This window comes from Sabethes cyaneus, chromosome 2 (assembly GCF_943734655.1).
Source record: "Sabethes cyaneus chromosome 2, idSabCyanKW18_F2, whole genome shotgun sequence".
Taxonomy (NCBI): Eukaryota; Metazoa; Arthropoda; class Insecta; order Diptera; family Culicidae; genus Sabethes; species Sabethes cyaneus.
The window spans coordinates 240898718-240914756 of NC_071354.1; the positions used below are offsets into that span (position 1 = coordinate 240898718).

General features: G+C 39.9%; 1 protein-coding gene across 1 annotated transcript in view; it reads left to right on the top strand.

Annotated features, from left to right (window-relative positions):
* Nucleotides 1-14337, top strand: part of LOC128733404 (CYFIP-related Rac1 interactor B) — a 94516-nt gene extending 80179 nt beyond the window's left edge. Inside the window, exons 2-4 of the mRNA XM_053826969.1 lie at nt 11935-12198; nt 12259-12521; nt 12670-14337. Of these exons, the coding sequence (XP_053682944.1) occupies nt 11935-12198; nt 12259-12521; nt 12670-12934 (792 nt within the window). The 3' untranslated portion in view covers nt 12935-14337. The remainder of the gene's footprint in view (nt 1-11934; nt 12199-12258; nt 12522-12669) is intronic.
* Nucleotides 14338-16039: the final 1702 nt, after the last annotated feature.

A 16039-nucleotide genomic window follows, 5' to 3' on the forward strand; every position in this document is an offset into this window, starting at 1 on the left:
TTCTATGGTCAATTGAAACTTCTCCTCACTTTAGGAGGGGTGGCCCTATACAAATGAAATACAAATTTCCTCATAACTCGAGAACCAATTAATCAAATGGAACCAAATTTGGCATGTGGGGGGTTTTGGAGGCAGGATTTTTTTTAATTATGGTTTGAGACCCCTCACCCCTGTGGTAGGCTAGGGGGATAAGGACTCTCAAACAAATAAAACAGAAATTTTTGCGTAACTCAAAAACTAATCGAATTCCACAAATTTTAGACTCTTTCATAAAACATTAATCAATAACAAGACCACCAAAAACTATCAATAGTAACATTAGATAATTCAGCGCGAGACGGCCACAGGCCGCGAGTGTTGCCGGCGATCTCCAAGAAAATGGCTTCAAAATTTGCTAATATATTTTTTTTATCAAAGGTCAATCTAAGGTGCTTTTTTTAAGACAAGTATAAAAATCGAGCAAAAAATAGTAGAGAAAGAGCCAAAAGTGTAACGGAAAGTACCATAATTTAGTATAGTACCGTCATCCGGGGCGAGATTGTGCCAAAAAAGCATATATTTTTGTTCTTTAGCTCAGTATGCACACAATTTAGGAACTAAGTTGATTTCAAACCTGTCAAGATATACTAAATTGTTCAATTAACAACTACCGCAGAAATGGTTTAGTTACAATGAAGCCTAATTTTACTGGAAGTGCATGAACTTTGGCACAATCAGCCGTCCATGAACTAAGTGGACTATTAAGGGCAGGGGGTCGGCCAAAAACAACGCATAATACAAAAAGTATGAACGAAAATAACCCGAAGAGGTCTGAAATAACTAAAAATGAGTTCGTAGTCAATGGACAGCCTTTATATAGCCAATAGCGTTTCTAGGGTTAACAAGGGGGAGCTAAATGAAGGGGTGTATCCTAAGGGGGCATACCTATTTGGGTTAACCCTTTATAAGGCCGTGGCAATAATATTGCCACCACCGAAAAATATTTGTTTTGCTTCTAAATGGCATCAATATAATTATAGAAGCAAAATAAAAAATTTTTGTTGGTGGCAATATAGTTGCCACTGCCTTATAAAGGATTAACAAAAGTAACCATTACTTCGTTCGAGAATCCGCGGCCGCAGAACATGTGGCCTATCCCACCCCCCTCCCCCTCCTTAAAACTGGCAGTTTATACACGGTATAATATATTCGTCTTATATTAGAGTGTTTATTCAAAGTATCTGAAATTTCCAGAGAAAAAGTAAAAATTAGTTTCAATTATTTAGCAGAGCTATGATGCTGTTTGCTCCAAAATGGATGATGCAATCTAATCTGTCAAAATATTGTGCTCAATAGTAAAGAATATGAGTATGCTGGTGTATACTGACGTATTTTTGTTGTGTATGTGAAATCCACAAATTGGATCGATCATTATGACTTGGCACAATCTCACCCCCGTGAAGCTCGAAAAGTACAAAGTGTCGAAAAATATTAGTTTCGTAATCACTACTTATCCAATGCATAATAACCTTTCAATACATTGTAAATGATTAGTTTATATACCTTCAAGATAGCAAGTTGATGCGATTTCTTGTTTGGGTGGTTTTTTTTTTTTTTTTCCTTTATTATTCACCTAAATACAGAGTTTGTTAATTACAAATGACAAAGTTCTTATCGGAGATATACCATTACTGAACCGAGAAACTGCTGAACACTAGACATAATACAAAACATTTATACATTTTAATTATTTTTGTGAGCGACCATGTTTGCTTTGGCATACATTGACATCCGACCTCCTACAGGTTTGTACGCTCGTCTTCCTGGAGATGATCTGGATATGATCATCTTTATGTGTCTGAAAAACCGGTTCAGATTTTGATTTTTGCTACAACGATAAACTTGTTTATAATTTTCATGTATGTTAAATTTGTTGCTGCGATAACGTCTCTGATTGGAGTGTTAGGAATTTGATTAGCAGAAAGCAAATCGGCAAAAAGATCCTCACGAGGGATATCATATTCTTCGCATGACCACAGTACGTGGTCAATGTCTTGATAGTCTTTGTTACAGGGGCAAACATTTGAATCTTTCAGGTTAATACGGAATAGATGAGAGGCCAAAGTAAAGTGGTTGGACATAATCCGTGACATGTTTTTTATAAACATTCGTCCTTCATTTATTCCTTCGAACCACGATTTCAATCTGACTTTCGGACAAATCGAGTGACACCATCTTCCAAGTGTTCCCTGATCCCATTCATATTGCCACGTTTCCATGGCAAATTGACGAATAACCGGCTTATATTCTCTGCTTTGGATGCCACGAGCAAAAATGTTAGTACTATCAGCGCCTCTCTTAGCTGCAGAATCAGCACGCTCATTGCCAACTACTTTGCAATGAGCAGGGACCCACAGTAACGTCACGATTACACCTTTTAAGATTAGTTTAAATAACATCTCCTTGATTTCATACAAGGCAGAAGGATAGTGGTGCTCTATTCTAGTAGTGTTCAGTGCATTAAGTGTACTAAGACTATCAGAGCATATTGCATAGCTTCCTGGGGAGTAATGTATGAGCTTTCTGCAAACGTACAGGATTGCCTGTACTTCAGCAACGAAAGCAGAGCATGGCAATGAAAGACCGAAAGACTCTTCAAAATCTGGTTCGTATATCCCGAATCCTGCGCCTGTTGGGGATACTGAGCCATCAGTGAAAAATATACCATCTAAATCAAATTCTTCTAATTTTTCCGAAACAATAGCGTTGGCTACTCTGGGAAGGCAGTGGGATGGGACTTTTCGTATTAAAGAAGCTATGGATGTGTCGACAACAGGAGAGAAACAAAGAGTTTCGATACTATAGTCAAAGTATCTTTTTCCGGGAAGCTCGGCTAATTCTAATGTGATGCATAGGCGATAAGAGTATAGGAAACGACTTCCTGGGGCTATTTCGAAAAGATTATCCATAAGAGAAACTACATGGTGGTCCTGTTGTAAACAACTAATGACGTACTTACATTCCGTCTCCTGAAACCGGATACTAAGAGGAGGGACTCCGCTCATGACCTCCATGGACTTAGTGTGGGTTGACATCATACTACCCAGGCTAATCCTTAAACATCGGTTCTGAATTCGATCTAATTTATCGAGAAGGTACTTTGCTGCTGAGCAGAATACATGGCTGCCATACTCTATAACTGATCTGATTGTTGTCTTGTACAAAACCAACAGATCACTAGGGTGTGCACCCCACCACGTACCAGTTATCATTCTCATGAAATTTATTCTGCGCTGACATTTCTTGACTACATATTCAATGTGAATCCTCCACCTGCACTTTGAATCAAACCAAATGCCAAGATATTTGATTGAATACGATCTCAGCAAAAGATCATCACCGAGTTTTAGTTGCACACTGGTTTCATTATATTTGTTGGAAAATACTACGAATTCAGTCTTTTTAACTGAAAAAGACAAACCTAAATCACTTGCCCAACTGTACAGATGATTCAAAGACGATTGAACAGCCAACTGAGACTCTTTTGTATCGCGTCCTTTACACCAAACGGCTGCGTCATCTGCTAGTTGTAACAGAGTACAGTCTTCGTTGACGCAGTTATCGATTTCTGAAATGTACACGTTGTATAGAAATGGACTGAGGCAAGATCCTTGGGGTAGTCCAAAATAACTGGTTTTGGTTACTTTTAACGTATTATTCAGATAGAAGTTCATTTCCTTTGAAGCCATCAAATTATAGATGAAGTTGGCAAGTATGATAGGGACGTCTAGTTTAATTAATTTTTCATACAGTATATCCATTAGGACTGAGTCATATGCACCTTTTATATCCAAAAATACTGCGACTAGCTCTTCTTTGCGTGCCAAAGCTATCTGTATATCTGTTGCAAGTATAGATAAACAATCTTGTGTTCCTCTACCACGTCTGAAGCCATACTGTGTTGGAGAAAAAATATTATTTTTCTCGGCCCACAGCTCCATGCGATTTAAAATCATCCTTTCAAGAGTTTTTCGACAACAAGACAACAAGCATATTGGACGATATGAGTCCAATAAAGATGGGTCTCTATTTGGTTTTTTGATTACTACTGTTTTGACCTTTCTCCATTCTTCCGGAATTTTGTTGGATTGGATAAGCGAATTGAATATCTGTAACAGAGTTTCTTTTGATGATTGGGGCAGTTTTTGCAAAATCAAAAATTTTAATCCATCCAAACCAGGAGAAGAATTTTCACACTGTGAAAGAGCCAATAAGAGTTCCGGAAGCTCAAACGGGCGGCTCATATTTTCAAAAGCAGATGAAACCGATGAGTTCTTGTAGCTTAATGCAGTAGGCACAAACGCTGGGCAAATATTGTTTGCAAACTCTTCAACCCAAGCTTCAGAATAGGAGGAAACAGACTGACTAGAGGGATAATAGTTTCTTAATCGTCTCGCAACTTTCCATAAGTCTGACATAGAAGAATCTTTGTCAAGCCCGGAAATATAATTTTTCCAGTATTCTCGTTTCTTTGTTTTGCATATTCGAGTGAATTTCGCTTCAATCTTTCTATAGTGTAAAAAATCTTCTATTAGTCCACTAGAACGAAATAACTTGAAAGCATTCGATTTTTCGATCTTTAATGAAGTGCATTCTTCGTCCCACCAGTAATTCGGAGGAAATTTTCGGCAGAGATTGATTGGGATAGGTTTGGATTGTGCACTTTTCACAGCATTATGGATCATAACTGAAAACTTGCAGTAACTGTCCACAGCATTTTCATCATGATCAAAATTTTGGCAATTAGTATCTATTATCGATTGGAATCTGTCCCAGCTAATATTTTTGGTCAAATCATACGGAATCGTATTAGAATTTACTGAGTTACCATATGGACTGAAATTTACCATAATTGGAAGGTGATCACTTTTCATTGGATCACTCAAAACCTCCCATTTACAGTTCAAGCCGATGGAACATGACACAAGTGAGAGATCAAGACTCGAGCATTTCAAAGGGGGACAAGCAATTCTAGTATATTCACCTGTATTGAGTAGGCATAAATTGTTGCTGTCTATTAGGTCATAGATTACTCCCGAACGATTATCGTCCTGGTCGTTTCCCCAAGCTGTACCTCGAGAATTAAAATCTCCCAAAATGAAATAGGGCTCTGACAGATACTCGCAAAACTTCTGTAGTTGTTCGTAGGATACTCTATAGTTTGGAGGGATGTAGATAGAAAAAACTGAGAACTTATACCCATTGTACTTAATTACGCAAGCCACAGCTTCAATCTGACCAATTTTTGGAAGCGTTACCCGATCAAACTCAACACGATTTCGGATACCAAGCATCACGCCGCCGTAATGCGCATTACGTTCCTCTCTCACTAAATTATAATTTGGGATTGAAAAATCACTTCCATTTGTGAGCCACGTTTCGGACAGGGCAAACACCAGCACGTTCAGTTCTTTTAGTGATACACGGAATTCGTCAATTTTCGGTCGTATGCTGCGGCAATTCCACTGCAAAAGATTGATATTCAATTTCACTAATCCGTTAGCCATTGCACTGGAAAAGGATGCTTAGGAAGGGCAACTTAACACACAATTTTTCCACTAGTGGAGTCAGAAGGGGCAACAACATGTTTAGCAAATCGGTCCAACGCTTGTCTAACTGAAACGTTTTACTGAGTAAGTCGATCAATTGTTTTAATCCATTTTTAATAGACGTTTCATCAGTTGCTTCTTCTGACACTCTCTGAAACCCAGGAATGTCATTCAGTGGAGGGAGAGGGGGAAATTCTCTGGCAGTAACGTTACCAGAGACAGTTCGTTTCGTAAAAGCGGTATTAGAGGCAGCAGCTTCTGTACGTGGGTCAACAACAGCAGCAGCACGGTTTACCGAGGAGCGGTTCTCGTCAAAATTCTTGGGGGTTTTTCTTCTTCGTTTTGTAGGAGTTACGTTTCTATACCGAGCCTGATTCGATTCGGAATCAGAAGCATCGTCACTTATGTCAAAAAGCGCTTCATATTTGTTAGATGTATGAACAACGTTAGATGTTTTCAACATTTCAGCATAGGTGAACTTGCTACGATTGATAATTTTTTGTCTCGCTTTCTGTTTACTCTGTTTATAAACCGGGTAGTCGCGAGTAGAATTGTGTGGTTCCGGACAATGCGCGCACTTCTGCTGCTCATTGCTGGGGCATTCCTCGGAGCAATGGTGGCCGCCACATTTGCCACATTTGACCTTTTTTGTGCAAAACTTTGCTGTGTGGCCAATTGCTTGGCATCGGCTACATTGCATCAAATTCGGAGTGAAGAGACGAACTTTGATCAACACATTATCTATGTTAAGAAAATCTGGCAAGGCCGTGCCTGCGAACGTGACACGAACCGCGTTGCTAGGAGTCAGCACAGTTTTATCGTCTTCAATTAATTTTTCGACTAGACGCTCGCATTCCAGAACTGGAATCTGGGGAAGATTCGTTAATTTGAATTGTCCAATTCCTCTTTTCACTACATCATTAACGTCAAGCACTTCATCGTACACGACACCTGCTATTTCCACCTGGTCACACGGAATATACACCCTATAGCTTCCAGTCAAGGATTCGTTCTTCACGACAGCGTTTGCATCGTTGCGATCGCCAAACACGGTCCGCAGTTTCGATAGGTTAATTTTTTTAACCTCTTTGATGGAGTTATAAGAGCGATGGAGGATGTCCGAAATGTGGAGCACATTCAACGGCTTATCTATTTTTCTAAAGAACACTACAAAAGGCCCCTTGGCCAACTGCGGGTACTGCTTTGTACGTATCTCCTTTTGTTTGCCACTATCATCCATTGTATCCTCTTTATTATCCGAGACAATAAGTTGATCGTTCAGGGATCTATCTGATGCTTGATCAACTACCATGTGCTCCCCTTCAGCCATTCTGACAATGGCGAAGAAGAGCTTTTAAAGCGCTTTTGTTCTATCGAATATCCACTAAATCACCGGACTACAATCGAAATTAATCAAAAACACTTTGCAACCAAAAATCGTCCAGAAAGGTTTCGAAAAGTATACTACTTTGCTTTGTTTTGCAATCACCAATACGCCAGCTAATTTAAAACACTTGTGTATCGTACGAAGTCTCGACGACGAATGTTGTTTGGGTGGTTTATGCGGGACATTTTTTACAAGCGTTATTTCCGCGTATTTTTGATCGCGAACTTTGAAACCCTGTTTAGGCTAAATAGTTTGCTAATATTATCTGTGTTACATTCTAAGTTATGAATAAATATGTTATGATCATCATCATTTTGAATTTAGGTCACCAGTTTCTTTTCTAAATTTTCACAAATAAACATTTTTGGTTTTTGGCACAATCTCACCCCGGATGGCGGTAGGTAATTGTGTAAGTAAGTGAAACAATGTGCATAAGTGAGTTGTAAAAATTATTTCCCGTAAATTTTTAATTACGTCAGTTAGAAATACTTATCACCAATAATTTTTTATCCAAGCAATTTCTATATACGGATCCAATAAGAAAATACGACATAAAACTTTTTGCTGTTTTCACAAGATTCCGAAGATTAACAATAATTAATTCAAGCACAAAAGAAAACTTTTTTGCAGCAATTTTTTATTTTTTCTTCGAGCGATTACGGTTAAGCTAAGCGGCGAGCGAGCGGTTAATTTAAAGGTGCGTTCAGAATGGGCAATTTTGGCTACATTTGGAATGTGATATGTTGCTAGTTTTTGCTCAATGTTGCTTCTGTCGCCACCTGCAAATTTTGATACGTCGCCATAGTTACTTGAAAACATTAGCAACAGTTGGGAACATCTTGCATGCCCCCCTAGTTGCAAATCTAGACGCAGCTTAATAAAAACATTTATGAGAAAATTGATTGCTAGTGGAAATCATAATGCTCTTCATTGATGATTATGATGGTTCTGAAAAGAACCATTTTGAAAGTTTAATATTGACTGGAAATTTTATAATTAAAATTTATTTGACTTTGATCATCACCGACATTTCCAAACTTATATAATATAGAACCTGTATGGCGACATTCCTACAAAGATATAACCATAATGAAAGATTGCTGATTTATATAAAACAACTCTAAGGATTTCAAAATAATTACAATAGCTCTTAATTATTTCATGTGCCGCCGCAGACAGAACCTGTTATGATTATAGACAGTAACAGATAAATACGTATAAACGTGATAAACAGTAACGTTCAAGCAATAAAAGAAACAACTAACGTCTGTTGACTGATCCCGTAGGGTACATGTCTTCGATCTCTATAAGACTCACCTCTGTTACGGTAGGCGATACGCTGGCCTCTGCGTGCGCCGGAGCGGTAACCTCACGCAACGCTTTAACGTTGGTTGGACGAGCTATTTCGTGCGATGCACCTTCTTTTGGCTTCTTTTTCATTAAAGCTAATAATGCCTCCTCAAGGACTCGCTTGCAGTATTTGCGTATGTATTTTGCTTGGAGCAATTGAAACATTGTGAAATCAGATGCATAAAATCACTCACTTCTCACTTAAATTGGTTATATGTTATTAATAACAATTTCATAAGGTAACTGTGGCGACAACAGAACAAATACTTCAGTGAATTTGGAAAAATTGTTCAACTTTACGTGTAAATTCTAGGAGTTACTGGCAAAATACAATCTTCTAATATAAGCAAAAGGCACATATTTTGTAATTCGAATGGTATGCGAACCATAAAAATACATTCAGAATTGGCTGAGCTATAAGCGTTCAAAATCTATCACTTTTTCGTGTCACGGTCATCTTTTCTTTTCTTTTTTACCGAACGTTCGGCTGTTCCAAATGTTACTGAACGTTTTAAGTTTGTAGAAGAAAGGGACAATGCCGCAATCTAGCAGTGGCTAGATGGATAAAAATCAAGATAACGCCCGTTCCGGATGGAATCCCTAATGTGTCCCTGGAAGCTGCAATAGAAGCGTTCCCGGACAGTGTTCAAGACAGTGCTACAAAGATGCTTAGAAGATGGTCTCTTCCCGGACAACTGAAAGCTCCAGAAGCTAGGGAAAGGAAAGCTTGCGGGGCATCCGGCGATATAGAGGCCGATATGTCTGCTGGATAGGCAGAAGAGGTACACGGAAGGCGAACACGGTCTGTCGAATATGGCAGTTTTATATATGGGTTCCGGAAAGGAAAGTCTTTTCTTTTTCTATTAGTATTTGTTCTGGCTTTTGTAGGCTTTTTGCCCTTAAGCAATAATTGAAATACGGTTATAAATTAAACACTGACTTAAATAATTATAAATACATAAAATCTAAACACTATATAATTGACCTCTGTAGTACAGACTAAGTCTACTACAGATACCATCCGGACAGCCCTAATAGAAGCGAGGAACAGATCGTTTTTGAGCCGTTGTAACGATCGATGTAAAAAACGCCTTCGACAGTGCTAGCTGGAGGACATTGCCGAGTCGCTGCATAGAATGCTGGTCCCGGAATATCTATGCAGAATTCTGAAGAGTTACTTCCGGAATCGAGTGCTTGTCTACGAGACCGCTAAGGGGCGTAAGGCGATGAACATTATGTCGGATGTTCCGCAAGGCTCGATCCTCGGACCTCGGTGTACAATGGTACTCTGACTTTGAAGCTGCTCAAAAGCAAAGGTCTTTCTGAGTCTTAACCCTTCTTTATCGATAGACTCCACGGCCGGCTGTTAGAGTACCGGACAGTTACGGGGCTAGTGCAAAAATCCTACTGACTCTATCTAGCAGCACCACCTAGCCGAGATTCAAACATACGATGACTGACTTGTTAGACCAGCAGCGTACTTCTAAGCTAACTGATGCGGCAATCGTCGGCTTCGCAGACGAAATCGTGTTATCGGTGACCGGCGAAACACTGGAAGAAGTGAAAATGTTGCTGGCAGAGGCGATTGGAAAGATCGAGAACTGGTTGCAGGGAGCTAAACTACAAATTACCCACCGTAAAACGGATACCCTGCTCGGCTGCTATGCGGGCTGTTATCACCAGAGCATGCCAGAATTATGCCGAATAGATACGAGCTTAGTAGTAGCAAGCGACGGCTGCTGGCTAATGTATCATCGTCGATACTGCCTTACGGGGGTCCACCCTGGATCACAGCGCTACGAACCAAGCGGAATCACGCAAAGCTAAACAGTACGTGCCGGCTCATGACCGTAAGAGTCGCCAGTACAGAATGTTGGAGGCAGTATGCCAGGGTGGCAACTACCTGGAAAAACCTGGAAAACTTGGAATTGTCAGGGAATTTGAAATTACCTGGAATAATCAGGGAATTTTTAACAAAATCAGGGATTTTTTCAAACAATCCCAGTGATCGATGCATTGAGTAGTCAAGAAAACTTAGAAATAGATAAAGAAGTACGGCACACAAGCGATAGATTGGGTTATCGACAATTAGCTCGGTGTTTTGCAAAGGGCCTTATTTTGCGAGGCAAGTGAAGTGATATAACAAATTTAGTTTGCACTCACCTTGCGCGTTTCGTTTGGCGTTAGTCAAGTCGAATCGAATGACATTGAAGTTTCAGGACGGATATTTTGCGACATGTGACACAATTCGCAGAACTTCGAATCCCAGTGGCACCGCAACGAAATTTGGGTTTCGAGAGAAATGTTGGAGAAATTCCATTGACTCACGGCAGTGCATAAACTTGCCATACTGTTGAATGTTACAAGTTGTAACCGAAATGCGGGTATAGCGACCCTACCTTCCACATTACGAATTTGTGGCTCTAGCTTGGACCCGGAAGAGTAAATCCCGATCAATCCATGTAAAGTGAAATAAGCCGCGTTGGTCAGAAAGTAGAACAGCCACTAGTGGTAAAGCGAAATTAAAAATTAGCTCAATTAAATTGCTTTTTTGCATGGCTTATGGCTGGAAGAACGAAAATTAAATGTGTGGCTAGCAGGAAAAGCGCCACGGCGGGTTCGAGAGTTAGCCGCAATGGGAACTAAAACTCCGCTTGCGCCTGAGTTTGCGAATAAACTTGCGCGGGAAAAAGAACAGATAAGGAGTTCATAGGAGGAGTGTAATTTGCTGGTCGGCAGAATAAGAGAAAGTGATTGAAGAATTCGCCTAGGGAAATAGAGTAGGTGGGGAAATTTTTCTCAATACCTCGTAGATTGATATACAACTAAAATATCAATGATCGAAACACATTTTCAGTTAAAATTATATCGCAATATGAAACTTAGAATTTTATTAAACACCGGGAAAAACCTGGAAAAATCAGGGAATTTGGTTTTTCGTATCCAGTTGCCACCCTGTATGCGTTATCGCTGGAATGATCTCCATTGGCATCATATTTGTGGAAGATAACGAGTGTTACGGACGAAGAAGCACCAGAGGAGTTCGGAAAAGCCGGTGAGGGAGAAATCGTTGGCCAAGAGGCAGTGAGACTGGAACACGATCAAGAACGATAGATCGGCAAGCCCCGAATTATACCGGTTTTGTCGACCTGGTTGAACAGGAAAAGAGAAGTCGGCTTTCACCTGACCCAGTTTCTGTCGGGGCACGGTTGCTTCAGGCAATACCTACAAGAACACATTGCAGGCCAGACTTTTAAAGGTTTTTTCCCCTTACCGCACAAAAAACAATAAGGTTTGTGGAGACTTGGTTGTGCCAGATGAAGCTGGAAATCGCACACCAGAAAACTGAGATGGTATTTATCAGCAACAGCAAGGCGGTGCAGCAAATACACATTATAGTCGGATAGTACAGCATCTAAGAAGTGAAAAAGTGGTCAAAATCGTTAGTTCGCGTAGAAAAAGATTATATTTCGATTTATAAATAGTAGAAAGTGCAACTGTAAATAAATAGTGGTACAGCAAATTCACATTCCAACATATACTGAAATTATTCAAAATACATTTGAAACTTTACTTTACTTATTTGAAATTTTATTCTCATTTTCCTAGGGTGCCGGCAAAGAAATCCGCGAAGCCATCGCAGATCCCTCCCCAGAGTGCCAGGAGAAGGCATGGAACATTGTGATACCGCTGGTCGAGAAGCTGAAACGCTGCTACGAACACTCGCTGGAGCTCGAGCGGATAGTGCCGATGCTGCTGGGTCAGCTGGTCGGCGGCCGTCTCAATCCCACACAGCACCTCGAAACGCAGCAGGCCCTCGTGAAACAGCTTGCCGAGATCCTGGAGTTTGTGTTAAAATTCGACGAGTACAAGGTGAGCACTATCGCGGAATAATTGGTCGAACGTTTCACTGAGTTTTTACCTATTTTTTAGATGAAAACACCCGCAATTCAGAACGATTTCAGCTACTACCGGCGGATTGCCAGCCGGCAGCGGTTAGAGCAGAGTAACGAACTGATCGTTACCACCGAGCTGGCGAATCGAATGAGTCTATTCTACGCCCACGCTACCCCTATGCTCAAGGTGCTCAGCGAAGCGACGTCCAAGTTCGTGCAGGACAACTCCGACAACGTGGACAACACAACGGAAACGCTCGGCACGATGGCCAAGGTGTGCCTGCGGATGCTGGAGAATCCGTAAGTCCTAGATGTTTCATTTGTTTTATATTCCCCTGATGATGTGGTCCAATTAGTTATACTTCTGGGTGTTAGTACAATTTAAAGCCAATTATGGTAGCCCAAACTGATCTTTGATTGGTATTTGGTATATTTTTTTCGCGTATAGTAAACTCCTCGCGCAGATCGAACGCGAGGAAACACACCTGCTGCTGCTACGAGTGATGGTCGGACTGGTGATACTGTACGACCACGTCCACCCGGTTGGGGCCTTTGCCCGGGGCGCTCACGTTGACGTGAAAGGCTGCGTCCGATTGCTGCAAGCGCAGCCCGCCGTCAAGGCCGAACCACTGCTCAATGCCCTACGGTACACTACCAAGCATTTGAACGAAGAGAACACACCGAAGAATATTCGGAACCTGCTGGCGGCCTAAGGTTCAGCGTTCCGTATTAATAACTAACGATGACAATTGGCCGTCGTGTGTGTGTGCGTGGGTAATGTTTGTCCTACCCACGGCAGCACCGACGGCTGCAATTTATTTAAATTGACCGTTCGTTTTAAGTTATGTCACGACCCTTTCTTTTGGTAAGGTTTTGTTTTCGTGTTTGTTTTAGATAAATAACTTAAATCGATTTAACTCGTAATAAATCTAATTTAATATTACACAATAAAAGGTTAAGTTAATGTGAGACAAAGTTTATCTAGTTGATATGATAACTTAAATTTACTGTGAAGATCCCACAAAAAGAATCAAAATGCATTTGCATTAGCGTAAATAATCGAAGACGCGAATAGGAAAACGTGTTTGTTTCTACTTCTTGCTTTCATAGATAAAAGAATTTCTTAAAATTAGCACCCTAACGCAGTCAAGAAATATATAAATTTAGATAAAATACACAAACTAAAAGAATATACAGTGAGAACTTTATTATACAAAGGGACAAGAAGAGCATCTAAAGCCGCGAACAATACACTGAAGAGAAGAAAAACACGAAATCACGATCGTAGTTGTAAAAGAAAAAACTATAAAGCTTTCATCTATTTTTCATTTCCTTGCAACATTGTTAACACACGCCTAAGTAAGTGACTGTAAAAAAATCATATTTTGAGATTACCGAAACGTGATTTGGTGACGACGTCAAAAAGCGAAACGCACACATACACATACACACTAATCTTCAAAATTATTCAAAACCTCGGAATAATCGATTTGTGACAATTTCACAACCAACGAAACGTAAAACCATACCTAGAAAGAGAGACACACACACACACAGATAAACAGATGCTGCAACAACAAACAACAAACAAATCAAGATATAAGAAGCAAAAAAAAAAAACGAACAACCAACATGTGTTCCTCTTTACAAGGCGCAGAAACAAGTCTTTAAAAAAATCAAATAGATCTAAAACAATTATCGATTTTGGTTCACGTGACAAGTCACAAAATTTTCGGAAACCGGAAACTACATCACACGATCTAATAACATCACATCCGATTGAAACCAGATAGAAGACGATGACGAAACTAACCACATAAAAACCAGCGAAATATAACTATAGTAAAAGCAAACTATCATCATAAAACAATACCTATTGAATAATTGGACTGTTTCATACAACGGAAGGTATAAAAGGATGGGCCGTCGGCCCCGTCCGCCCTCCGGCCGACAAGCCAACGGAGGGAGGGAGGCGACGGGGCGGACCCAATTGGGATGATTCCTCTTTTTTGCGTTTTTGTATGAGAGCCACTTTCTTTGTAAGTTGAGCAAGCTTGGATGGTCAAAGATACCAAAGTCAAAGTCGAGAATAAAATTCAAGCAATGACGAGCGATTGTTGCCACAGAATTATTAAGGGGGGAAGCACCTACCTAGCGTTCTGCTGTTTGGCCTAGCCTGAAGAAATTCTTGTCACCATTAGACTTTAGACGATTTATATGGTTTTTGCTGAACATATTGCCCCCACTTTGAATTCCGACAAGCTCATAATGTGGGACAATAAAATCTTTTGAAATTCCAGCAAAACGGGCGTCGCTGGTTTAATGCTTTGGCTATTCTCTCAATTCAACCTTGTAAATTGGCACGTGCAAATGGGATTTTCCCAGCTCAGATTCAAAACGAAGAATCAGCGCTAATTCTTTCTCTAATCGAGATTTTTCAAGCGAGTTACCAGACAAACTAAATCACATTCCGTCTACACGAAGGTTGTCAAAAGTTGTATTTATATCAAAACCAAGAAAACGTGATAAATCACTTCCAAAAACTTTCATTGCATCATCAGTATTGTTAAAAACTGTGGAAAAAGTATTATATGTCCACTATGGGCCAGAAATTTCAAATTTCGGGACAAAAATATTCGCGGTTAAACAGCATGTCTCAGCTCAATGTGGTCTTCGGCAACTTTTTGAATAAAAAATTGATGCATATTTCGAAGGGGTCGTCCAATATTTAAGCGTTACTTAAATAACAATTTAAGTAATAACTTTTTGAGTAAACTTTTTTTCGCCTTTTTGGTTTCAAAATATTAAAGATAAACCAATTTTAAGTAATTTTTGTGAAGATATGAAACTTCTACCTTTTACCCATTTTCAGCAATAGACCTTTGTTTATAAACGACCCCTCAAATCACATTTCTTCTTATAACATGTTTATTTCAACAGACAGCTCAATGTGATGTTCTAGAAAATATTTTGCACATAAAAGAGGAATATTTTTGCTGAAGACTGTTTTGCTTTATCTATAAAAATGAAATGCTGTTCGTGGGTCCGGTATAGACTCGCAAACCGCTCGACGGATTTTGATGAAACTTAACATACACATTGGGTTTGATGTGAGGAATGTTGTTAGCATAGTTTGAGACTCCTCCCCTCTCTAGAAGGGGGGGCTCCTATACAGCAAAGTTTCGTTAATTGGGCGGTTCGTTAATTGGGTGTTCGCTAATTGGGCTATATGACAACTTGAATGTCAAAATTGTATGGAATTTTCGAGTTTAGGAATTTCTAACAACTGTCTGTCGGCCCAATTAGCGAATCAGCTGGAGTGCAATCATGGCCCAATTAACGAATTCAGGCTGTACAAATGGAACACAAATTTCTTCATAACTCGGGAACTAATCAAGCAAATGGAACCAAATTTGGCATGTGAAAGTTTTTGGAGGGAGAAATTTTTTCTATGGTAGATTGAGAACACTCCTTCCTCTAAGAGGGGGGGCTCCCATACAAATAAAACCAAAATTTCCTTAGAACTTGACTATATTAATCAAGCAAATAGAACCAAATTTGGCATGTGGGGGTTTCAAGAGACAGGACTTTTTTCTTTGGTTGTTTGAGACCCCTCAGCCTCTAGAAGGGGAGAGAGGGGGGCTCCCATACAAATGAAACACAAATTTCTTTATAACTCGGGAACTAATAAAGCAAATGGAACCAAATTTGGCATGTGAAGGTTTTCGGAGGCAGAAATTTTTTCTATGGTAGATTGAGAACCCTCCATCCTCTAAGAGGGGGGGCTCCCATACAAATAAAACCAAAATTTCCTCATA